The following is a 25,957-nucleotide window of genomic DNA, read 5'->3' on the forward strand; positions in this document are numbered from 1 at the left end:
TTTTTGAATAAGGCTGTAACATAACAAAATGTGGAAAAAGTCAAGGGCTCGGAATGCATTCCAAATGCATTGTATACACACACACACACACACACACACACACACACACACATCATCATCATGCAATAAAAGTCTGGATAGACAGAACAGGAGAATAATGGGTGAGGGGAAAGTACTGATGTTATCAATGACCACCCTGATGAGTACTTATCAAATGGGCGATGACAAAACAAAGTAGGAGCGATTTCCTTTAAAGTGTCATCTAATCCAATTAACGGCAAATACACATTTTATTGCATGGCGTTTATGATTTGACATGGTGAAAACTTAAAGGTCTAAAGGCTGAAACACTAAAGACCTAACGGACAACAAAAACTAAAAACGTGAAATAACGAATCATGTTTCGTTTTAAACCCCTTTAATTCTATCAGTGAGTAAAAGGCATCCAAATCTGTAGGCTCAGTGTCCGTGCCTATTTGAGATTGTGTTTATGTGCAGCTTGATAACTAAAGAAAATCATTTAAAAATAAAGATAAAACAAATGTATATGTTCCTCCTGGTAATACAACAAACAAAAAACTAAAATCATTGTTATCGTATACCATTTGAACAACAAATTGTTTTTATTAAGACACAAAAAAACTAAGTGTATGAGTTCATGCTTAAACTGCATTTTCCAAACGGTTTCACCATGGTCCTCATTTCCTTTTGCGTGGAATGAAATTGGCCATTGAAAGTCCAATGCACATGTGTTAAAAGACGTTGAAAAATTCTGCAGTTTCCGATAAAGTATTTACATTTTAGTCATTGAGCAGATGCTCTTATCCAGAGTGACTTAGAGGACCAATTAGGGTTAAGCGCCTTGCTCAAGGTCACCGATTTTTTTGGTTTGTTCCTTAGTCGACTCAGGGATTCAAATCAGCAACCCTTCGGTTACTGGCCCAACACTTAACCGCTACGCTACCTGCCGCCCAGTATCTACTTAAGAAAACATTTCAAAGCAGTGAAGCGCAATAAAAGAAAGTAAGACAGCCCTGTCACTTCCACTCAATCTGTTGTGGTTAAGGTACACGTTGCTCACTGCATTAGCCCTTAATTACAAAACATGTCTATATCAAAATTTGTTTAGGATTTGATTAAGAAGATAAACAATGGCATAGAAAAGAGTCGAGGCCGTCTATTCACCCAAAGTCAATTACGATAAGACATTAGCAACTGCATTTTTGTTCATTTCTTTACTTAAAAGGAAATAAAATACGTACAAAGTAATAACGTTTAGAACAATTCTGCCATAGATTAAGAAACTTGCTATACATTGTTTTAATTTACACCATCTGAGCTGCCAAAAAGTATAAAATTATCAATATTCACAAAATGACTATACAGTAATCCTTAAATCAGTTGGTCAAGTATCCCGAAATTTTCAACAACAAAAAATTCACCCAGTGTTCTAAAAAAACAAAACAAATATAATATTTATGAAGATGTCAACAATATTTAACATACTAAAGACTTACAGTAGTGCAACTACCTATTGTCCATTTAAAAAGAAATGTAGAAATAAATCTTTAAAAAGCAACATTTTTCAAATGTCTTTGAAAAGGACCACACCTGTGCAGATTATTGCTATGTTAAAAAATATAGCACAACAGTTTAAAAAGAAGGCACATGGGCCCTGGTAGTCTGAGCCAGATACCATGGTGTGTATTGGAGATGAAGTAAGGTACTGGACAAAAGGATCACAGCAGAGTCCCAGGGTTGAGCCGCAGGAGGGCTAGGTAGGGAGGCCGCAGGAGGGGTTTGTGGGATTAAAGTAGGTTCTGGTGGTGGTGCAGAAGAACATGGCGAGAGACACAGGAGATCAGAATGTTTCTGAGGTAGAAGTCACACAGACGTGGTGACTGTAGTGTTATTGACCTCGTTTTTGTTGGAATCCAGAGCTTTGGCAGCGTTCAGGTCGTTGCGGAGGTTCTCCACCGCTTTCTTCATAGTCTTTAACTCACCTGGGTGAGGAGTGGCTTGTCGCATCAGCCTTCCCTGTAGGAGGAGACAGAGGAACAGTGAAGATGGCCAGATTCTACAACAGGTATCTCATTATGCATTTGGAAAGTATTCAGACCCCTTGATTTTTCCCCCACATTTTGTAAGGTTACAGCCTTATTCTAAAATGGATTACATAAAAATAAATCCTCAATCTACACACACACACACACACAATACCCCATAATGACAAAGTGAACACAGGTTTTTAGAAATGTTTGCAAATTTAATAAAAATAATGCATCATATTGCCTTAATAGCAACATACAGTGCATTCTGAAAGTACACAGACCCATCGAGTTAGTGGAACAAACCTTTAATTCATGGCCACTTGCGCAACTGGGCCAGGGGAGCTTTAATTAGGTCAGGTGGAAATGTCCGACATATCTCAACTCCATAAAAAGGAACAAATCGCCATCGCTAGATCTCGCCGCTTTCTCTTCCTTAACTTCATCTAATCCAGAAGTTCTGTGCGTACATGAATCCACGTAAGTCCAACGAATCTGTTACCTTTCATCTGAACTATCTGTTGCGATCGGGAGAGTGGGCCATCAGTTATTGTTTATAGTTATGAGCGCGGCTTGGAGCTCACGCTTCAAACCTATTGTGTAATGTGAATGGTCAATGATCACGGCCCTACGGATCATCACAGGCCAATTATGCCATCGATATATGGTTTCATATGTAATGAAATTACATGTACACATGAAGACACTTGAAAGGGTGAAATATGAAACGTCATTGTTTGCTGAACTGATCGATTCTGATAAACTAATGGGGATCACCCCCCCCCCCTTAAAAGACTTAGATGCACTATTGTAAAGTGGCTGTTCCACTGGATGTCATAAGGTGAAAGCACCAATTTGTAAGTCGCTCTGGATAAGAGCGTCTGCTAAATGACTTAAATGTAAATGTAATTATAGATTAATAAACAGTGATCGGTTATTCATTCTTCTCATGATTATGATAAATAGTTAAGCCTAAATGACTCTAGGATGATTCCTATTGACTTAATGAACTGGATTGCTGAATTCCCTAATTATGTTAATAATGAATGATTGTTATGTGTGATTATGGATTTGATTGGATACCTGTTATTCTGTTTCCTTTGTTATGTAGCACAGACTACTCCGTAAATATACCGCTTTATGGTTAAAGGAATTCCTGCCTCAGGATCATCCATTCCTCTGTCACCTGACACGTGACCACCTGTTCACCTTTACTGTCAGTCATCCTACCTGTCCAGCTACCCACACAGATTCCACTAATCTTTCGAGCCGAATGATGACTGAACCAAAGACCGGTGAAAAGGAAATGGAGGAGGAGAAGGAAGAATTGTCTCCACTGGAAGGAAGGAGAGAGGAGGAAAGAGCAGCTGAGGGAAAGGTCTTGGAACAAAGAAAAGATCTAGGAGCTGAGCCTAAAGCAACAAAGGCTTCATCCTCAACCACCAGCAGCACCAGAAGAACCAGGCAAGCAACTTGGTTATCTTAAGGATTATGTGGTTGAGTTTCCCACACCAAAGGGCAAACCCACCAGAGCTCAAAGTGGGGCTGGATCAACTGTACGTTTCAGCCATCAACCATCCCCTCCGTGCCAAGGACCGGAAACTGCTTTGGGACGGAAAAGTGGTCTACAGGAAGAACGACAGGCTGATGAACGATGTCACCTATTGGATGTGCAGGCCCGTAGAGCTCTACAGGAACGGGAATTCATTGCCAAGGACCTGGCACAGCAGCGACGGTACCGTCAAGCAAGAAGGGAATTGGCCGGACGTCCAGCTCTAGGAAGAGTCTTGGTGATTCCAAACTTATTCCATTTAAGGATGAGGCCACTGATCTTGAGGATCTTCAATGCTGCAGAAATGTTTTGCCACCCTTCCCTAGATCTGTGCTTCGACACAATCCTGTATCTGAGCTCTACGGACAATTCCTTTGATTTCATGGCTTGGTTTTTTCTCTGACATGCACTGTCAACTGCGGGACCTTATATAGACAGGTGTGTTTCTTCCCAAATCATGTCCAATCAATTGAATTTACCACAGGTAGACTCTAATCAAGTTGTAGAAACATCTGAAGGATGATCAATGGAAACAGGTTGCACCTGAGCTCAATTTCGAGTCTCATGGCAAAGGGTCTGAATGGTTTTGATTTGAAATACATTTGCAAAAATTTCTGAAAAACTGTTTCTTTGTCATGATGGGGTGATGTGTGTAGATTTGGGGATTTGTATTTATTTATTCAATTTTAGAATAAGGCTGTAACGTAACAAAATGTGGAATAAGTCTAGCAGTCTGAGTACTTTCCGAAGGCACTGTATATAATGTTATTTTTTGCCATCAATTTTTAGGGGCATGGACTCTACAAGGTGTCTAGGGCGTTCCACGGGGATGCTGCCCATGTTGACTATTGCTTCCCAAAGTTGTGTCAAGTTGGCTGGATGTCCTTTGGATGGCAGCCCATTCTTGATACACACAGGAAATTGTTGAGCGTGAAAAACCCAGGAGCATTGCAGTTCTTGACACAAACCAGCGCGCCTGGCATCTACTACCGTACCCCGTTCAAAGCCCCTTAAATATTTTGTCTTGACCTTTCACCCTCTGAATAGCACACATACACAATCAAAAGTCTCAAATCGTTATTTAACCCGTCTCCTCCCCTTCAGCTACACTGATTTTAAGTGGATTTAACAAGTGACATCAATAAGGAATAAAAGCTTTTATTTGGAGTCACCAGGTCTTGGAAAGAGCAGCTGTTCTTAATGTTTTGTATACTCAATGTACACTTGGACATAATTCAAAAGATCTAAAAGATGAAACGTAGTTTTCAACCAGTTAAGGGACTCAATGACTATAGCTTTATATTAGTTGAACATTAATTCAAGCGGCATCTCTTTCTTTGTTTAGTAATTGGCGCCCCGCCAGTTTTGACATTTCAAACGACCCGTGAGTGGTGACAGTTTTGAATTTTCAAACGACCTCTGTCTTTTCTACCCCATCGCCTCCTGTCATTCCCCTTCACACGCTCCTCTCCACACACACTTCTCGTCCTTCCTCTTACCTTTTCATCATCCTCATCATCGTCATCATCCAGGAAGTGGATGGCACTGATCCTCTTCATGGCCTTGTCGCCCCAGGTGTCATCCACCATGTCATTCACCAGGCTCTCCAGAGCACCACAGCGAGCAAGGTTGTCTGAGCCTAAAACAGGATACATTAAATATGTTGTGAAAGGAAATTAATAATTGACATCTTAAGCAATAATTTGCTTTTCAAAATTATGCTTAAATGCATGCATGAAAGGCCTGTGAAAACTACCACATACGGACAATGGTAGCCTTAATTCAACAGATTCAAATGTATACGTTTAGTATGACGTGTTCTCATTCTGCAACACCCCCAGATTGGTTCTCTCAATCATGTCAGTGAAGAGGAGCTGTCCCATGACACAGTGCTGAGAGTGTGTGCAGCTTGTGACACAATGCTCATAAATGAGAGCTTGGAACCGGGTAGATCAGATTCAAATCCCAGTTTAGTCACAAGCTGAAAGCTAAACACCCCCCCAACTCAAGCTCACAGACTTGACCTTCAAAGTCTTAGATCCTCATCTGCTGCTCAGCAAATGAACAAAGGGTTACAGAAATGAACATAAACACTTAGTCCTCTCATTCTGAGAGAAATCAGGGATTACTAAAGGAGGATGGTCATAACAAGGAGCACACGCTGTAGTCATTCAATGAATCAAATCAGACACATGACATATGGGTTCTGCAACCAGGTTGTGGAGTTTGAGATTTTATTTTTTATCCAATCAACAATTGGATCAGGCCTAGATTATTCCAGGACTCAGCTGAGTGAGCGAGCAAGCGTCTCCTTGCTTCACCTCACCCAGCAGGCTTTTACTGGCTGCAGGCCAGTCAGGAGTTAAGCCTCTTTAGCTATCCAATCCACTGGAGTAACAAAAAAACACACAAAAAACAGCAAAGGAGCAGGCCTGGCACTCGGGTGGGGTTGGGAGGGGGTTAGAGCATATGCCCAGATCCAGAACAGTTACAGGTAGAGCTCAGTTACAGAGACTCTGGGTTGGCGCCCAGGCTGTCTCGCAGCCGGCCACGAACGGGAGGTCCGTGGGGTGACGCACAATTGGCCTAGCGTCGTCCGGGTTAGGGAGGGTTTTGCCGGTAGGGATATCTTTGTCTCATCGCGCACCAGCGACTCCTGTGGCGGGCCGGGCGCAGTGCGCGCCAACCAAGGTATCCAGGTGCATGGTGTTTCCTCCGACACATTGGTGCGGCTGCATTACGGGTTGGAGGCGCGCTGTGTTAAGCAGTGCGGCTTGGTTGGGTTGTGTTTCTGAGGACGCATTGCTTTCGACCTTAGTCTCTCCCGAGCCCGTACGGGAGTTGTAGCGATGAGACAAGATAGTAACTACTAACAATTGGATACCACAAAATTTGGGAGAAAAAGCACCACCAGAACCTACTTTAATCCCCAAAAATGTATAACTTAATAATTAAATTGGATGTAATAAATGTATCACAAGTCACTTTAAACAATGACACATGTATATACTGTACTCTATACCATCTACTGCATCTTGCCTAAGCCGCACGGCCATCGCTCATCCAGATATTTATATGTACACATTCATCCCTTTACACTTGTGTTTAAGGTGGTTGTGAAATTGTTAGATTACTTGTTAGATATTACTGCACGGTAGGAACTAGAAGCACAAGCATTTCGCTACTCTCACATCAACATCTGCTAACCATGTGTATGTGCTAACCATGTGCATTTGATTTGATTTTTGACTTCTGGGTTAAGCGGGAGGGCATTAAGAAACGCGGTTTGGCAGGTCATGTTTCAGAAGACGCATGCCTCTACCTTCGCTGCAGCTCCCCAGCTGGCTCAGGAAGCAATAAAAGATCGAAATCGGGAAGAAAAAAGGAGGGTAAAATAGATCATTCATATATACACATATAATGTGTGTGTGTGTGTGTGTGTGTGTGTGTGTGTGTGTGTGTGTGTGTGTGTGTGTATATATATATATATATACACATACACACAGTTAGTCTGAAGTTGACATACACCTTATACATTTAAACTCAGTTTATCACAATCCCTGACATTTAATCCTAGGAAAAAATCCCTGTCTTAGGTTAGTTAGGAGAACCACTATTTAAAAAATGTGAAATATCAGAATAATAGTAGAGAGAATGATTTATTTCAGCTTTTATTTATTTCATCCCATTCCCAGTGGGTCAGAAGTTTACATACCCTCAATTAGTATTTGGTAGCATTGCCTTTAAATTGTTTAACTTGGGTCAAATATGTTGGGTAGCCTTCCACAAGCTTCCCACAATAAGTTGGGTGAATTTTGGCCCATTCCTCCTGACAGAGCTGGTGTAACTGAGTCAGGTTTGTAGGCCTCCTTGCTCGCACACACTTTTTCAATTCTGCCCACAAATGTTCTATGGGATTGAGGTGATGGCCACTCCAATACCTTGACTTTGTTGTCCTTATGCCATTTTGACACAACTTCGGAAGTATTCTTGGGGGTCATTGTCCATTTGGAAGACCCCATTTGCGACCAATCTTTAACTTCCTGACTGATGTCTTGAGATGTTGCTTCAATATATCCATATCATTTTCCTGCCTCAGGATGACATCTATTTTGTGAAGTGCACCAGTCCCTCCTGCAGCAAAGCAGGACATGATGCTGCCACCCTCCGTTCTTCACGGTTGGGATGGTGTTCTTCGGCTTGCAAGCCTCCCCCTTTCGCTCCAAACATAATGATGGTCATTATGGCCAAACAGTTATATTTTTCTTTCATCAGACCAGAGGACATTTCTCCAAGAAGTATGATCTTTGTCCCCATGTGCAGTTGCAACCCGTAGTCTGGCTTTTTTAATGGCGGTTTTTGAGTCGTGGCTTCTTCCTTGCTGAGCGGCCTTTCAGGTTATGTTGATATAGGACTCATTTTACTGTGGCTATAGATACTTTTGTACCGGTTTCCTCCAGCATCTTCAACAGGTCCTTTGCTGTTGTTCTGGGATTGATTTGCACTTTCCGCACCAGTGGTGTTTATACTTGCGTACTATTGTTTGTACAGATGAAGGTGGTACCTTCAGGCGTTTGGAAATTGCTCCCAAGGATGAAGCAGACTTGGAGGTCTACAATTTCTTTGCTGAGGTCTTGGCTGATTTCTTTTGATTTTCCCATGCTGTCAAGCAAAGATGCACTGAGTTTGAAGGTAGGCCTTGAAATACATCCACCGGTACCATTTTCTGGAATTTTCCAAGCTGTGGCACAGTCAACTTAGTGTATGTAAACTTCTGATCCACTGGAATTGTGACAGTGAATTATAAGTGAAATAATCTGTCTAAACAATTGTTGGAAAAATTACTTGTGTCATGCACAAAGTAGATGTCAAAACCGATTTGCCAAAACTATAATTTGTTAACAAGAAACTTGGAGTGGTTGAAAAACAAGTTAATGACTCCAACCGTGTGTATATATATATATTTTTAAATTAAGACAAATTATAAAGTTGTCAACTATATGATCTGGTCATTATTCAGCTAACAAGCCAAAAACATTGTTTAGAATGTTGCTTTTAGTTGCCTGGTTTTCTGTATTGACATAAATACATTTTAAAACAGGTGCATTTAAATGGTGTTCAAATACACTAGTTACACTATTTTGCTGATATGCAGCCTGTAGTTTGTGTTGATTCTTTTTCATAACTACAAGTTTGTTGGACGACAATAGAATGTTAATGTCGTCGGTGCAACTGTCATAGTGTAAACCAACCTTTAGTCTTGAGATCTTTGGTTGTTTAGTACATGGCCTCCATGCGACTCCTTAAAGAGATGGGTGGGGCTAAGGCTTAAGAGGGTGTGAACAATGTTGAATGGGTATAGACAAAGCGGAACTTGACAGTAGGTTTACCAAAACTTTCGAAGGCCATTTTCTCAAGTGAGGTTACAAGTATATCAACTTACAAAGCAGAATTACTTCCCCATTGTTCCTCAACTGTAGTGTATGATACCATTTAAGCGCCGAGTCTCTACTTTTATTCAATGAAACAACAAAAATCTTTTTAAAAAACAATACAATTTTGCTACATAAGACCGAATCGAGCCGCTCGGTTTTTATTATGCTTTGCTGTTCGTAAAGCTAGCGTAGCTAACAAATTGTCAGCCAACATAACTTATAACATAACTTATTTGAAAAGTCATTACTTTATTACATTGCAGAACATAGCTAAAGCTAAGAATTTGTATCCGCTCTCAGACTTCGGATGTATATTTTACGCCATTTTCTTCAAATCTAAAGAATTGCCTTTTGGGGCCTAAAAAGCAAGGAAACAGTGGCCACTGCTCGTATACTTCATATTTTGTTGACTGTAGTACGACATCCAGAAACTTTTGGCATACTAACCATAGCCATACTATGACCAATAAGCATACTTCATGTGAGGTAAATTGAGTATGAATATTCATACTAACCATACATGAACAAAACTAGGCTACTGTGGATAGCTAGCTAAATGGTGGTATACAAGCTGAGGTTAATCAATAAATGCAAACCGATATTTTGATTAGTTAGGTAGCTAGCTAATGTTTGCTTGCTTATCCGAAGTCCAGCAGCTAACGTTAGCCTTATTAGCTAGCTAACACCAGTCAGCTGAAAGCTAGCGAACAGGCGAAGAAAGGTACTAAGGTAGATGGTTATGGAAGTTTTTTTACACACATTACAACCATAAGCTAGCTAGCTAGCTAGCTGACCTTAACAAAGAAACTAAAATTAGCTAAATTGTCCCCAAACCAGGATTACTAAAGGTGTGGTATATGGCCAATATACCACGGCTAAGGGCATCGTGGTGTGTGTGGGGGAGGGGTCAATGCAAATAGTCAGGGTTTCCATTTGATTAATTGTTCATCAGTCTTATGGCTTGGGGGTAAAAGATGTTAAGGAGCCGTTTGGTCTGATTTTTTTGGGGGGGCCTTCCTCTGACACCGCCTAGTATATAGGTCCTGGGTGGCAGGTAGCTTGGCCCAAATTTCTAAGTGACCCCTAACTTTTGAGCGGTAGTGTATGTACAGTCACTGTGGGGGGGGACGTCGTCGATGCACTTACTGATGAAGACAGTCACCTGAGGTAGTATACTCAATGCCATTGGATGAATCCCGGAACATATTCCAATCTGTGCTAGCAAAACAGTCCTGTAGCGTAGCACTTCTGTATTGAGCGAGTAACTGGTACTTCCTGCTTTAGTTTTCGCTTGTAAGCAGGAATCCCAAGAAAAGAATTATGGTCAGATTTGCCAAGGGAGGGAGAGCTTTGTATGTGTCTCTGTGTGTGGAGTAAAGGTGGTCTAGAGGTTGTTGTTTTTCTCCTCTGGTTGCACATGTGACATGCTGGTAGAATTTAGGTAAAACGGATTTAAGATTGCCTGCATTAAAGTCACCGGCCACTAGGAGCGCCACTTCTGGATGAGCATTTTCTTGTTTGCTTTACGACCTTATCCAGCTCATTGAGTGCTGTCTTAGTGCCAGCATCGGTTTGTTGTGTTAAATAGACAGCTACGAATATAAACTCAGCAAAAATAGAAACATCCCTTTTTCAGGACCCGGTCTTTCAAAGATAATTCGTAAAATCCAAATAACTTGACAGATCTTCATTGTAAAGGGTTTAAACACTTCCCATGCTTGTTCAATGAACCGTAAACAATTAATGAACATGCACCTGTGGAACGGTCGTTAAGACCTAACAGCTTACAGACGGTAGGCAATTAAGGTCATAGTTATGAAAACTTAGGACACTAAAAAGGCCTTTCTGCTGACTTTGAAAAACACCAAAAGAAAGATGCCCAGGGTCTCTGCTCATCTTTGTGAACATGCTTAGGCATGCTGCAAGGCATGAGGACTGCAGATGTGGCCAGGGCAATACATTGAAATGTCCGTACTGTGAGGCGCCTAAGACAGCGCTACATAGAGAGACAGGATGGACAGCTGATCATCCTCGCCGTGGCAGACCATGTGTAACAACACCTGCACAGGATTGGTACATCCGAACATCACACCTGCGGGACAGGTACAGCATGGCAACAACTGCCCGAGTTACACCAGGAATGCACAATCCCTCCATCAGTGCTCAGACTGTCTGCAATAGGCTGAGAGAGGCTGGACTGAGGGCTTGTAGACCAGTTGTAAGGCAGGTCCTCACCAGACATCACCGGCAACAACGTCACCTATAGACACAAACCCACTGTCTCTGGACTAGACAGGACTGGCAAAAAGTGATCTTCACTGACGAGTCGCAGTTTTGTCTCACCAGGGTTGATGGTCGGATTCGCGTTTATGGAACGAAGGAATGAGCGTTACACCGAGGCCTGTACTCTGGAGCGGGATCAATTTGTAGGTGGAGGGTCCGTCATGGTCTGGGGCGGTGTGTCACAGCATAATCGGCCTGAGCTTGTTGTCATTGCAGGCAATCTCAACGCTGTGCGTTACAGGGAAGACATCCTCCTCCCTCATGTGGTACCCTTCCTGCAGGTTTATCCATAACCCTTCAGCATGACAATGCCACCAGCCATACTGCTCGTTCTGTGCATGATTTCCTGCAAGACAGGAATGTCAATGTTCTGCCATGACCAGTGAAGAGCCCGGATCTCATTCCCATTGAGCACGTCTGGGACCTGTTGGATCGGAGGGCTCGGGCCATTTCCCCCCAGAAATGTCCGGGAACTTGCAGGTGCCTTGGTGGAAGAGTAAAGTAACATCTCACAGAACTGGCACATTTAGTTCAGTCCATGAGGAGGAGATGCACTGCAGTACTTAATGCAGCTGGTGGCCACACCAGATACTGACTGTTACTTTTGACCCCTGCTTTGTTCAGGGACACATTATTCCATTTCTGTTAGTCACATGTCTGTGGAACTTGTTTAGTTTATGTCTCAGTTGTTGAATCTTGTTATGTTCATACAAATATTTACACGTGAAGTTTGCTGAAAATAAACGCAGCTGACAGTGAGGACATTTCCTTTTTTGCTGAGTTTATATAAGAACTCTTGTTACAGCTTATCATGAGGTACTCTACCTCAGGTGAGCTATACCTCAAGACTTCTTTAATATTAGACATTGCGCACTAGCTGTTATTGACAAAAATACCCACACCCCCGCCCCTCGTTTTACCAGATGTAGCTGCTCTGTCCTGCCGATGCACGGAAAACCCAGACAGACCGAGGGTAAGTAATCTTGCACGAGCCTTGGATTGTGCGAGGTGGAAAGACTCATGGGAGATGGGCTACAGAAACAGGAGCCTAAGGCAGCTATATGTACAAGTCACCCCCTGGACAGGACCCTTGTCTATAGCAGGCCTTACCCCTAATCTACCTCCTTAATGCTGAGTGCCAAGCAGATACACATCAGGTCACATTTTTCACAGGTCTTTGGTGACTCGGCCAGGGATTGAACTCCAAACTTTCCAATCTCAGGGCGGACACAAACTACAAGGCTACTGAGATGGAAGACAACGAGAAGACCTTACCTTTACTCTCTGGTTCTAAAGGCTGCTGGGGCAGGAGAACACAGGTGAGCACCTTTTCCCCAGACTCTGGGTCTATGTCATTCTGGAAGGTGAGCAGAGGCTGCGACTGGTTCTCTGACAGCCACAGGGCCTTGAGTCGCAGCGCAGTCAGAGAAATGGGTAGGTGGAGCAATCTGGAGAGAGATGACATGGTATAGACAGGCTTCAGAAGAATATTGCAAAATGTTTTGTGAACCTGATTGATTTGTGGACAGCTAAGAACAAGTCTATTGGTGTCAAATATTATGATTTATTGTGAGCACCAGTCACATCTAAAAGCTTTACTGGGTCTGGTGTATATTCAAATGTGAATATTGTATATGATTAAAAAGGTTAATAAAGTGGCATTGAATGTTAATGTAGCCTACCTATTTCCGGAGACATCGAACACATGCAGCTCTGAGGCCTGAGAGATCTCAGAGGGAATCCTTGTAAGCCTGTTCTCTCGTACACAGAAAACATTCAGGCTGCTGCAACCTCCAATCTTGATTTGGGTAGGAAAGACATACAAGCAAGACGTGAAAACAGTGCGTTTAGTCTTTAGTTCACCCACACAATTGCATATTTGTTCCGTGTTCTGAGGCACACAGACATCTTGCAGGGAGGAAGAGGGAAAAAAGCTTTGGTTAGAACAATTTACGTAAAATAAAAAAATCTAAAAAGTTACATTTTTACTTTACCATTACAAAACCACAGAAAAATATGATATGCGAGTGTGTGTATACCTTCATTGTTCAAAATATCCATTTAGTGTATTGGGCATAGAAAGGTAAACCATTCAGAGCATTTGGGAGCTTTGCCATAGAAATGGGCATATTTAAAATCCTGTGTAGCTTAGTTGGTAGAGCATGGCACTCGCAATGCCAGGATTGTGGGTTCGATTCCCACAGGGGACTAGTATAACAATTAAAAATAGGAAAGTTGCTCTGGATAAGGGTGTCTGTCTGCTAAATTACTCAAATGTATTGAACGGCTAAGGTGTTTGGCAGATTAGGAGCCAAAATTAGCTGCAATTACTAGTGTGTTAAAGTAGGGACCTGATGGGCCAGCTAAAGTTCTGTAGTAAGACTAATCTACTAACTAAATCAGTCAGTGGCCAGACAGACTTGAACAGGAACCAAATACAGTAATGGAGTCTCATCATGTTAAAAGGATCTGGCTAAGCTGAAGCCCTCACTGGAGTAAATAAGAGTTCAAGACGAGGGAAGAAGAGAAGTCCAAATACCAACAGGAATCCCAGTTAGTAGGCTACGAAGTAAACTACTCAAAGTCTAGCTATTGCCTCAGAAGTAGGCTATACAAAGGACTACATGCATGGGCCTACGCTCAAACATCAATACCAGATACATTGTTTGTCTATGGAGATCTTCTTAAGTAAATATGAATATTGTTAAAATATTTGCATTAAAATGGAAATAAGCTAATATCAGCCTTTGATACTTTGAGCCAATTATCAATGAGTCATAAATATTTATTTAAAATCAACCACATACCTAACACCACAGTATTGTGGTAAACAAGTGCTTGTCTGGTACCAGGACTACAGTTAACATTAGAAACGTCATGCAGCATTCACGGTTTGAGACAATAAAACAATGACACTATCAATTCATTATCTGGGCCAAGTGCTGTGGACTCACACACTGAACTGTTTGCGTGACTGAGACACAGGGGCATTGTATAATCACTAAAGGGCCTTTCAGATAAAGATTTAACCAGAGGGAGCTTGCTTTCTCTCCAACAGACAAGAGGCTAGAATAAACACAGCACTCGGAGAATAAACCGTAGCTGAACACACCAGAGAACTGCAGAAGATAATAGAAAATAAATGGATGGGGGGGGGCTGCATATTTTGTCTGGAAAAACAGTGTGTTTGCTGTCTGCGCTCGAATCTCCTGGAAACAAAAGATAGCATGCCACCAGCCTAGGAGCTAAAATCATGCAGCTGCTACTGTATAGACAGTCACATGCCAGGAATGATGAGTGGCACAGCCATGTCTTAGGTGAAGACAGTCACAGTGGGAGATAGCCTTTGTGAAAGAGTTCTCCGGGGCGATTTGATAATCGACATTGGTCTGCATAGTACCACAGTGGCATTCTGTATGCTTCTACTGAATGAGATTCAGTTCACAGAAACTGGATTTCCTGGTTAGCAGGTATGAGGATTAGCATTTCGCAATCCCCACTAAAATCAGAAGGGGTCAAATCTAGTGCAGATAAGTTCTGCATGCAAATCACAGTGATTACTGGGGGATGCACTAACCAGATTACACTTACTCATGACTGAAGCTTCTATGATTTTACATCATTGATCCGAGCAGCAGGGTAAATCATGGAGGCAAAATGAGATGCGATCAAGGTTTACATCAGCCTTTTTCTGAGCATGTTCAGACTGAGCATGCACAAGCATTTTGCTTAGGGTAAAATGGTTAGCTTAGCATTACATGCAAATAGACAGTTCCCTCACATTTAGTACCGACGCATTAAACCCCTCCACCCCCCCCCCCCCACCCCCACCACAAAAGTCAATTTCCTGTGTCTACATTGAAGACAAACTGGTGGGTGTGTGTGTGGGGGGGGGGGGGGGGGGGTTATTTCTACAGCAGAGCTAGGAAACAAGTTCTGTCAATTGGAGAAAGTGACCGTTTGAAATCATTTTAAAAAGTACCTCACAGCAGCAAGGGGACAGATTGTTTTTTGATCCAGTCTAAACAGTGCACTCCTTCATATAATACAAGGATTGTGTTGTAAATCAATGTACTGTGGAGCGACTTCACAAATGTGATAAATATGGTAAAATCACAAAGGAAGATGGAGTCAAACTTCGAGCCATTAAACAAGCCCTTATTTTATCACAGAAAGAAACAAAGGAAGAGGAGTCATGTCCTCGTAACATAAAGCATTTACAAGATAAAGATATCTAAGCCCATAATATAGTAGACTATGAACTGTGGTGCCCTTTGAAACAACAAGTCTCAACAAGTCTCACAATGCTTATTTGCTTCAAACTACTACATGTGGAAAGACCATAGCATACCTCTTTTGGTAATGATGCTAATCGGTTTCTGTCACAGTTGAAGTTGGAGAGTCTCTTTAGTTTTCCAATACTTCTTGGCACACTCTAAAGAGGGAAACAACCAGTAAGAAATAACTACATTTTGCACATACAGTAATGGCAGTGACACTTGACTGGCATGTGGCCCAGCATGGGGATTACTTACACAGTCCTCCTGTCAGGATGAAATAAACAAATCTAATTGTTGGTGCCAAAGTGAGGATAAGTCCCTGGCGCACACTTAGATGTTTTTAGCCTCTTAGGAAGTGAAGACTAAGGGCATGATGAAGGTCAAAGGTTACAAGATTATAGGAGATGCATCCCTTCAGAAGGAAAACGAAATTGTGTCATGCTGTACTGTAGATTCTAAGGTCTTTCCAAGGACAGAAGAGCACAGCCATCATAGGTGGGTAATTACTACTGTAGAAATCAACAGTAGCTAAAGAGAACAATGTTCTGACCTTGTTAGCACATAAATTAAACTGCTTGACGTTGGATGAAACCGTTGTCTTTTGCTTTCGATTACATAACAGAAAAGTAATTGGGTCATTACTTAATTGGGTCAAACCTGCCCTCACAACAGTATGTATATATGAGGAACTACAGTGCTATCAAAAACACACCTGTAACTGATTCTCTGTGAGCATCAGTTCAGTGAGACTCTCACAGTTGCCAATGCTCTCTGGCAGCTGGGCAAGACGATTCTGGTCTGCTTTCAATATAGACAGTCGCCTTAGTTTTCCTGCAAAACAAAAAGCCTTACTTACTGTGATGCAGACATATACATGAGGGTAGTCAGGATAGCATGGGAATCATTATAATTCACGAAACATGTTAATTGGCACCAATACCTATGGCTAACAAAACAATATACACTGCTCCAAAAAATAAAGGGAACACTAAAATAACACATCCTAGATCTGAATGAAATATATTTATTAAATACTTTTTTCTTTACATAGTTGAATGTGCTGACAACAAAATCATACAAAAATTATCAATGGAAATCAAATCTATCAACCCATGGAGGTCTGATTTGGAGTCACACTCAAAATTAAAGTGGAAAACCACACTACAGGCTGATCCAACTGATGTAATGTCCTTAAAACAAGTCAAAATGAGGCTCAGTAGTGTGTGTGGCCTCCACGTTTCTGTATGACCTCCCTACAATGCCTGGGCATGCTCCTGATGAGGTGGCGGATGGTCTCCTGAGGGATCTCCTCCCAGACCTGGCCTAAAGCATCGGCCAATTCCTGGACAGTCTGTGGTGCAACGTGGCATTGGTGGATGGAGCGAGACATGATGTCCCAGATGTGCTCAATTGGATTCAGGGCTGGGGAACGGACGGGCCAGTCCATAGCATCAATGCCTTCCTCTTGCAGGAACTGCTGACACACTCCAGCCACATGAGGTCTAGCATTGTCTTGCATTAGGAGGAACCCAGGGCCAACCGCACCAGCATATGGTCTCACAAGGGGTCTGAGGATCTCATCTCGGTACCTAATGGCAGTCAGGCTACCTCTGGCGAGCACATGGAGGGCTGTGCGGCCCCCCAAAGAAATGCCACCCCACACCATGACTGACCCACCGCCAAACCGGTCATGCTGGAGGATGTTGCAGGCAGCAGAACGTTCTCCACGGCGTCTCCAGACTCTGTCACGTCTGTCACGTGCTCAGTGTGAACCTGCTTTCATCTGTGAAGAGCACAGGGTGCCAGTGGCGAATTTGCCAATCTTGGTGTTCTCTGGCAAATGCCAAACATCCAGCACGGTGTTGGGCTGTAAGCACAACCCCCACCTGTGGACGTCAGGCCCTCATACCACCCTCATGGAGTCTGTGTCTGACCGTTTGAGCAGACACATGCACATTTGTGGCCTGCTGGAGGTCATTTTGCAGGGCCCTGGCAGTGTTCCTCCTGTTCCTCCTTGCACAAAGGCGGAGGTAGCGGTCCTGCTGCTGGGTTGTTGCCCTCCTACGGCCTCCACCTCTCCTGATGTACTGGCCTGTCTCCTGGTAGCGCCTCCATGCTCTGGACACTACGCTGAAAAACACAGCAAACCTTCTTGCCACAGCTCGCATTGATGTGCCATCCTGGATGAGCTGCACTACCTGAGCCACTTGTGTGGGTTGTAGACTCAGTCTCATGCTACCACTAGAGTGAAAGCACCGCCAGCATTCAAAAGTGACCAAAACATCAGCCAGGAAGCATAGGAACTGAGAAGTGGTCTTTGGTCACCACCTGCAGAACGACTCCTCTTGCTAATTGCCTATAAATTCCACCTGTTGTCTATTCCATTTGCACAACAGCATGTGAAATGTATTGTCAATCAGTGTTGCTTCCTAAGTGGACAGTTTGATTTCACAGAAGTGTGATTGACTTGGAGTTACATTGTCTTGTTTAAGTGTTCCCTTTATTTTTTTGAGCAGTGTATCACAGTCTAATAAAACATAACATTTTGTGATTCCATGCAACACGACCAGAGAGGTCAATGTTTGTATCTCAGTCTTCTTATTGGGATTTTTTTTATAAATATTTGTATTTTAAATCAAATAATGCTAAATGGATTTAATTATTACATGTTCCATTCTATTGTACCCTAGGGCCACATCACCTGTGATAAGTCAGGTCTGTTACCAAATGTGGACTCCATGTGGTTAACCTTTTTGATAAAACTACGCAATATATTTTAATCTGTTCAGATTACCTTCCCATTTATGCTCAGTTTACACTGATGTTGATCCCAGTTTTGACTCAATCAATATCAGCATGGATCAACATTCACAAATGCAAAGCAGCACACGCACGTCTCAAAGACACTATGGTGGTGTAGAGTAACAGCGTCCTGACCTATGCCCTCTGGCAGAGCATCGATGAGGTTCTGAGACACCAGCAGGTCAGTTAGGGAGACCAGGCCGCCGATCTCTTCTGGAAGGTGCTCCAGTTTGTTCTCCGATACATCTAGACACAGGAGGCTTTTCATGCTGCCTATCTCCTACGGGTTGAACACACTTCAATTATAAATGCATATCCCAGTCCGTGTTAGCCCTTAACAATAATGGTGCATCTCGTGACTGTTATATCAACACAAGTCGCAATATTAATTTAGTTTAAGCACATCCAATGTTTTAAAATGGGTGGGAGCCTTTTACCTTTTGGGAAATCAAACCATATTCTACAAGTTCGTTCAACTGTAATATTAAGACATTAAAAATATATATATATTAGTGCAAACATCTTAAAAATATCTTACTGCAGGTATTTCAGCCAACTGGTTTCCGTCCAGCCACAAGTTCTTCAAGCTGACAAGACAGCCTATTGTTTCAGGCTGCGTGGGAGGAAGGATTTTGGAGGCAGAGGAGATAGCGAGAGCGTGAGAGTGAGGAAATAATTATACACAGGTGACTGAGGCAAATGTAAACTAGACTGGAAGAATTTCAACCATGTGTAAACTGTCATTCCCTAGCCTGATCTGGTTTCAGTTCATCTCTCAGAAAGTGTCTCTCCATATCAGAGTTACCTTTGCATAAACATTAAACCTGACATTGTTGTGAGACTATAAACTACAAAAATAAATGGCCCTGTCACACTACCCCTTCAGAATGACAAGACGGAGGAATCTTTATCAGTACTCCCAATTATGTTTCACATAACAAGAAAAGTGTTGAGTGAGATTTGAGTGCTGCCCATTCTACACACGTTTAGCACATTGTTTACTTCAGTGTGAATGTTCTCCCCACGAGATCAAGGTTACGTGCAAACAAGTCAGATCAACTTACCAAATTGTAAATTTCATTGTTCCCCAGATCAAGTTCCTCAAGTCTGTGAAGTAGCGATAGTGACCTGTGGAATGCACCAGAGGGGTAGGAAATATCCTAAAACATCACATACTGTGTAGGCCCAAACTCACCACACACACAGATGGCTGTACATTTGAGCTACTTCTCGGTCTGTTTCACTGCGGTTTCACTTTAACCATGTGCGAGTGAAAATGTATTGGCCATAGACCAAGCAGTGAGACGGTTAGATAGTCAGCGAGAGACTTGTGCCAACATAAATTGACAGGGTTCTCCCCAAAGAATGTAAGCGAGGCGTGGCCCCCCCCAACAAATATATATATATATATTTTCTCACTTTATTTCTCATCAGAGAAGGTACATTGTTTCTCTAGATAGCAGGAAATGGAAGTTACAGGTGTTTAAAAAAGCTCAAATGTGTAAATCCAAAGGGGGGCACTGCCGGCCGTACTCAACACCACCTGGTTTCACAATCCGGGGGAGAACCCAGGTAGAACATTGAAGAGTTGTCTGTCTTCAGCCAAAGAGCACACTGCGCTCTACGTCACCTCTAAAGTCTAAATATAATCTTTTATATAAATGTCTGTCATGTGAAACGCATACGGCTTCATTTACAGTCTAATTGGCTACATGCTTGTAATGTAGTCATACAGACCCAACTTCATTACATCCCTTTTCAGGGGAATGGGTGCCACTCTCAGAGTGTTTGTGGAACACAGATGTCTGGGGGGGTTGGGAGCAGGGCAAAATAAGAATTTCAGTCTCTGACAGACTAAAAAAGTAGGCCTAGTCGTCTTGTGCCTTCAATTAATATTTGCCCTGGAACAAAGTATTTCCAGTGCATTCTGAAAGTATTCAGACCCCTTCAATTTTCCCACATTTTGTTACATTACAGCCTTATTCTAAAATGGATTAAATTACTTTTCCCCCCCTCATTAATCTACACACAACACCCCATAATGACTACCCAATAATGACAAAGCGAACAGGTTTTTAGAATTTTCAGCAAATAAAAAAAACAAAAATACCTCATTTACATAACTATTCAGACACCTTGCTATGAGACTCGAAAATGAGCTCAGGTACATCCTGTTTCCATTGATCATCCTTGAGGTGTTTCTACAACTTGATTGGAGTCCACTTGTGGTAAATTCAATTGATTGGACATGAATTGGAAAGGCACACACCTGTCTATATAAGGTCCCTGCAAAGGTCCTATAAGGTCAAAGCAAAAACCAAGCCATGAGGTCGAAATAACTGTCCGTAGAGCCCCGAGACACAATTATTTCAAGGCACAGATCTGGGGAAGGGTACCAAGAACATTCTGCAGCATTGAAGGTCCAAGAACACAGTGGCCTTCATCATTCTGAAAGCAAAGAAGTTTGGAACCACCAAGACTCTTCCTACAGCTGGCCGCCTGGCCAAACTGAGCAATCGGGGGAGAAGGGCCTTGGTCAGGGAGGTGACCAAGAGAGAACCTTCCAGAAGGTCAGCCATCTCTGCAGCCCTCCAACAATCAGGCTTTATGGTTGTGGCCAAACAGAAGCCAGACACATGACAGCACACTTGGAGTTTGCCAAAAAGCACCTAAAGGACTCTGACCATGAGAAACAGCATTCTCTGGTCTGATAAAAGCATGATTAAACTCTTTGGCTTGAATGCCAAGCGTCACATCTGGAGGAAACATGGCACCATCGCTATGGTGAATCATGGTGGTGGCAGCATCATGCTGTGGGGATGTTTTTCCAGCAGCAGGGACTGGGAGACTAGTCAGGATCGAGGGAAAGATGAACGGAGCAAAGTACAGAGATCCTTGATAAAGTCCTGAGCACTCTGGAACAGGTTCTCAGACTGGGGCAAAGGTTCACCTAACAGGACATCGACCCTAAGCACACAGCCAAGACAAATGCAGGAGTGGCTTCGGGATAAGTCTCTGAATGTCCTTGAGTGGCCCAGCCAGAGCCCGGACATGAACCCGATCGAACATCTCTGGAGAGACCTGAAAATAGCTGTGCAGCGATGCTCCCCATCCAACCTGACAGCACTTGAGAGGATCTGCAGAGAATAATGGGAGAAACTCTCCAAAAACAGGTGTGCTAGGCTTGTAGCGTCATACTCAAGAAAACTTGAGGCTGTAATCGCTGCCTTTTGTTTTTTGCTAACATTTCTAAAAACCTGTTTTTTGGATGTCATTATGGTGTCGTGTGTAGATTGAGGGGGGAAAAAACTAACAATTTAAACCATTTTACAATAAGGCTGTAATGTAACAAAATGGCAAAAAAGTGAAGGGGTCTGAATACTTTCTGAATGCACTGGGTCTAGGGAAGTACTTACTCTGGTAAATACGTTAGCAGGTTCTCTCTGAGTTCCAGTGACACCAAGTTGGAGAGGCTGTGGAGAGAGACAAAAGAGAAGTGGCTATTTGTTGTTCGTGATAATCTGGTACGATAACAAACCATAGAGGGGGAAAAAAAGCACTTATATTTGTCCTTTTTATGAAGATTACTTGAAGCCATCTCCGACAGTCTCTGAAATCCAAGAATTAAGTCTTTCAGGAGAACGAATACCAACTAAAATAATGGCTGAGGTAATATCTTTGATCCCCAATGAAAGGGAACCATGGAGCGCAGGTAGAAAAATAATAATAAGTATGCACAATCTGTAACTAAATATTTCTTGCCATATTTGCTTCCATCTGATCGTGACCTATAAGAAAGGTATTCAAATAATTACAGCACTTTTGATTCCAGCTGACAGTGGGTGGTAAAGTGATGCGACTCACTCCTGCAGGTCTCTGGAGATATGGCTTGGACATCGTCAGTGGTCTAATTGCATCAGTTAAATGAAGCAGAGGAATCTCTAAATCTTGTGGACTGGAACATTAAAGCCAGAAATCAATCGTGGCTTATTGTGAATCAAATGGCACAAAAAGTAATCAATCTATATAAAGTGTGGTCTTAACTTGATTGACACAACGCTACGATTGAAGTCTTAGCATTTGTTATGACTTCCGGATTCAAAAGTACAGCTAAAAAAATATATTTAAAACAAAGTGTACTTTAAGTCCATGTCAAGACTGTCCATTTAGACCTAGTTAAAGAATAGAACATGAATAAACCAATGACACAGTAGGGCACTCTAAAAACATGTTTTATCTTTTTGATAAACTGGCGTGTCCATGTACACTCTCTACATAATGGTGAGTGTTTAGAGGTAATGTTCTCAGTGTTGGTTGTTATTACTTTCATTTGAAACGAGACAATTAAATTACCATTAGGTTATGATAAAATCAGTGCTTCATTTGAGCTGGGTCCTGCCGGAACGCTCGAATAAAAGCACATTCTAATAAAAGCGATCAGAGTTCATTTCAAAGCGTAGATTTTCAGCACTTGCCTGATATTCTAAGAATTTATTCAGGTTGGGGCAGCCCAGCTTTATGGTTTGCGCAACATTGTAGCCTAGAGATCAACCCGTGGCTGTAGCTGCAGTGAGAGAGAATAATGCCTGTATCTCTCATAGAACTAGAATAAGAGTCACCTTCGATAATCTCTCTCCACTCTGCTAGACATGAGCCTGCAACTCATCTCGCCAGTGTTGCGCTTCATTTATTTCCTCATAACCGCGGGAAGGGGGCTGCTGCAGCACCCCTGAACAATTTAAATACATTTGCGAAAGTAAGAATTACAGGTGTCTGTTCAGAAAGAAATGAACTAATTCAGAATACTACACCAGGAGCAGGCATATCCATTTTGCCACAGATGATCAATAGCCTATTTTTTTTTATTATTAATTGCCTAGCTGTGGATTGTGTGTAGCCCAAACAAAAAGACATAGCCTACAGTCTGAAATACACAGTAAATCTGTCAGTGAACAGCATCCAGCCAAAACAGGCATTGCGCAATATTTCTACTGCAATAGTGGAAAAACACAGGTTGAAAAGCAAATGGCTCCTGCTGAAAAGAGAAGACTAGTTCTGTCTGCTGTAGGCTACCAACATGTTTTATTAACTTCCAAATAGGCCTATTAAGCAAACAGCATTGTTTTACAAAGTAAGACAAGACAGGCTTGTGGCATGAGCACATCGCCTAGGCTATTTATGGATTCAAGATTATGTCATTTTTATTGAGCTCAGATTCTCAGTGTCAAAAGAGCCGGTCATTTCGGTCATTTGTGCTGTATTTAAAAATATTATACTAAAGACTCCAGTCATGTAAAGTGACCTGGAACTGCATGAAATGAATTTATAAAAAGGTCACATTCTTCTCTGGACCTTAGGCTACAAAGATATTTCCCCATGTGTGCAACGCAAACGCCTCTACTGTACTGCTCTATTCCACTATGCAAACGCCTCTACTGTACTGCTCTATTCCACTATGCAAACGCCTCTACTGTACTGCTCTATTCCACTATGCAAACGCCTCTACTGTACTGCTCTATTCCACTATGCAAACGCCTCTACTGTACTGCTCTATTCCACTATGCAAATGTGATATGCATACAATGCTTTATTTTAAATGGGATTTTCTTTTCATGCGTTCCAGTACCTCAGAGCCCCCCCAGGTCAACCCCCGTCTCACTCTTACTTTGTTTTTCCAGTGACAGTATAATGAAATAAAATCCTAAAGTAGTTTTTGGAGGGAGGGAGGCAGCAAATCCTTTAACAAGTAATACAATTTGAATGGTCTACTGGCTCGGGAGCTTTTAATCGAAACAGGACAGTTGACAGTCTGGTCTCTGAATAACATTAATAAATGGGAGTAAAACAAATAAATGTGAGCCATGAAGTCTCAAACGACAGGATAAACAGAGTAGAATTCTTCTTAATCTATGCGGAATCTCTCCTGAATGACAGGCTAACCCTCTGCAGTGACTAACCCGACTGGGTCTTTCTAGATTCCCCCCGTCACAACGGGAGGTTACTGGGCCAGATTAAAAGGACAGAGAGAAATCTCTTCTAGCTCTGATGCTTGCCGTTTTAGCCCTAGCATTTCAGATGACCCAGGAGAGCCAACCAAACCACTCACAACATGCTGCAAGAGGTGCAACTTAACATTCACTAGGCTGTACATTAAGTTGCCACAGAGCCAGCCAGCTGACTAATACCATGTTGAGTTGATAAGGTGTCAGTGCCATTCACCCCTGTGACGGGGAGCTGCATGCGGTGTTGAGCCACACTAACTTGTTTTTAATCGTGTTCTAGTTCTCAGTCATTAACTCCCCTAGTTGTGAGGGCAGATCCTGACAGGCACTGACTCATTGAGTTATATAAGTCTGATAGATACAGGATCTTAATTTGACCCCTACTGTCGTGGCAAAATAATCCTGCAGCAACAACGTTAATCAATAATGTTGCTTGATCAGTGGTTAGGCTATTATCTGGTCAAAATTAGACAACATGCGATGCAGGAAAATTCTCAGCAACAAAAGAGTAATCAAATTAAGATCTAACATCTGTATGGTACACATGCCTTTGGCGGAGGTAGAATCCTATGCCATCGGGAGGTAGACGAAATAGCTCTGAAAACTGATCTGTTATCCCTGAGCCCTCTAAACCACTCTGCATGAGGGTCGGATCCAGTGGAAAGCCAATAGAGAAATCTGTCAAATCTACTGGGAAAGTAAGAGCATAGATCAATGGCTCAAATGCAACACTGATATGGTATATCAATGCTGGATGATTTCCAGCGTGGGTTATCCAAAAGTAGCTACTCCAGTGGTGTCTCGGTGAGAGGTTAGCTGGCCACATTCATAATCGTCATTTTAGAAACATGGTACTAAAATCTTGTGTAATTGCATCAGATGCTCGATTAAGTTCTGGGGGCAGATGTGTTGAAAAGACGAGGAGAGGAAGCAGAGCGTCAGCCCCCTCTCTCTGAAGTTAGTCAATGGGACAAATATCCCCTTTGGAAATTCAAAAGATGTGAAATTGTGATTTGTTTAAATGATCAGTGATGAAAAATCTGAACGAAGGTTCTCAGTTGTCACATCCTACAATCTGTTGACAGACAGTACGATACCATTTATGTTGCATGAGCCTGTCCGAGAGATCAACAGCGGTGTAGACAAGTGTTTTTTCTATAAATCCATAAAGCCTACACCTTTTGAGTACAACCTCATGTGGTGATGTAATTTCAGTCCTCCACAGCTAGATGAGTGAGTGAATGGGTGAACAATCAATATCTGGGCTAATGCTCTCCATTTATTCACAAGTAGGTCCGTCTTAACATTAACTGTCACGGAGCGCTTACTAGGTCACCATGGTAACGCAGATGACAACAGATTTAATAGGACTTAATCGAGCTGAGCGCAATGAGTGTAACATTACTTAAAGTCTATAATCTAGACCTACTAATCACAGAGCCAGAAAACCAAGACTGAATCATTCTGCAAAATACCATCTGTGTATTAATCATGTAAGGCTATGCTACATACAGTAATCCCCAATTTACAGCAATATGTCAAATCAAAACAGAGC

The 25,957-nt window shown here is 42.3% G+C and overlaps 1 protein-coding gene and 1 non-coding gene across 2 annotated transcripts in view; one reads left to right on the plus strand and one right to left on the minus strand.

The window, feature by feature from the left end:
- Positions 1–396: 396 nt before the first annotated feature.
- The window catches only part of lrrc1 (leucine rich repeat containing 1), a 40,025-nt gene continuing 14,464 nt past the window's right edge, over positions 397–25,957 (minus strand). Inside the window, exons 5-14 of the mRNA XM_029685431.2 lie at positions 21,817–21,873; positions 19,465–19,528; positions 18,939–19,013; positions 18,536–18,680; positions 16,311–16,429; positions 15,670–15,753; positions 13,001–13,116; positions 12,594–12,766; positions 5,100–5,239; positions 397–2,037 (exon numbers count right to left, since the gene is read on the minus strand). Coding sequence (XP_029541291.1) covers positions 1,885–2,037; positions 5,100–5,239; positions 12,594–12,766; positions 13,001–13,116; positions 15,670–15,753; positions 16,311–16,429; positions 18,536–18,680; positions 18,939–19,013; positions 19,465–19,528; positions 21,817–21,873 — 1,126 coding nt within the window. The 3' untranslated portion in view covers positions 397–1,884. The remainder of the gene's footprint in view (positions 2,038–5,099; positions 5,240–12,593; positions 12,767–13,000; positions 13,117–15,669; positions 15,754–16,310; positions 16,430–18,535; positions 18,681–18,938; positions 19,014–19,464; positions 19,529–21,816; positions 21,874–25,957) is intronic.
- On the plus strand, positions 13,455–13,528 carry trnaa-cgc (transfer RNA alanine (anticodon CGC)). The gene has a single exon. It is a non-coding gene; the product is annotated as a tRNA-Ala (tRNA).

The sequence above is a fragment of the Oncorhynchus nerka genome, linkage group LG16 (assembly GCF_034236695.1).
Source record: "Oncorhynchus nerka isolate Pitt River linkage group LG16, Oner_Uvic_2.0, whole genome shotgun sequence".
In the NCBI taxonomy this organism is placed as follows: Eukaryota; Metazoa; Chordata; class Actinopteri; order Salmoniformes; family Salmonidae; genus Oncorhynchus; species Oncorhynchus nerka.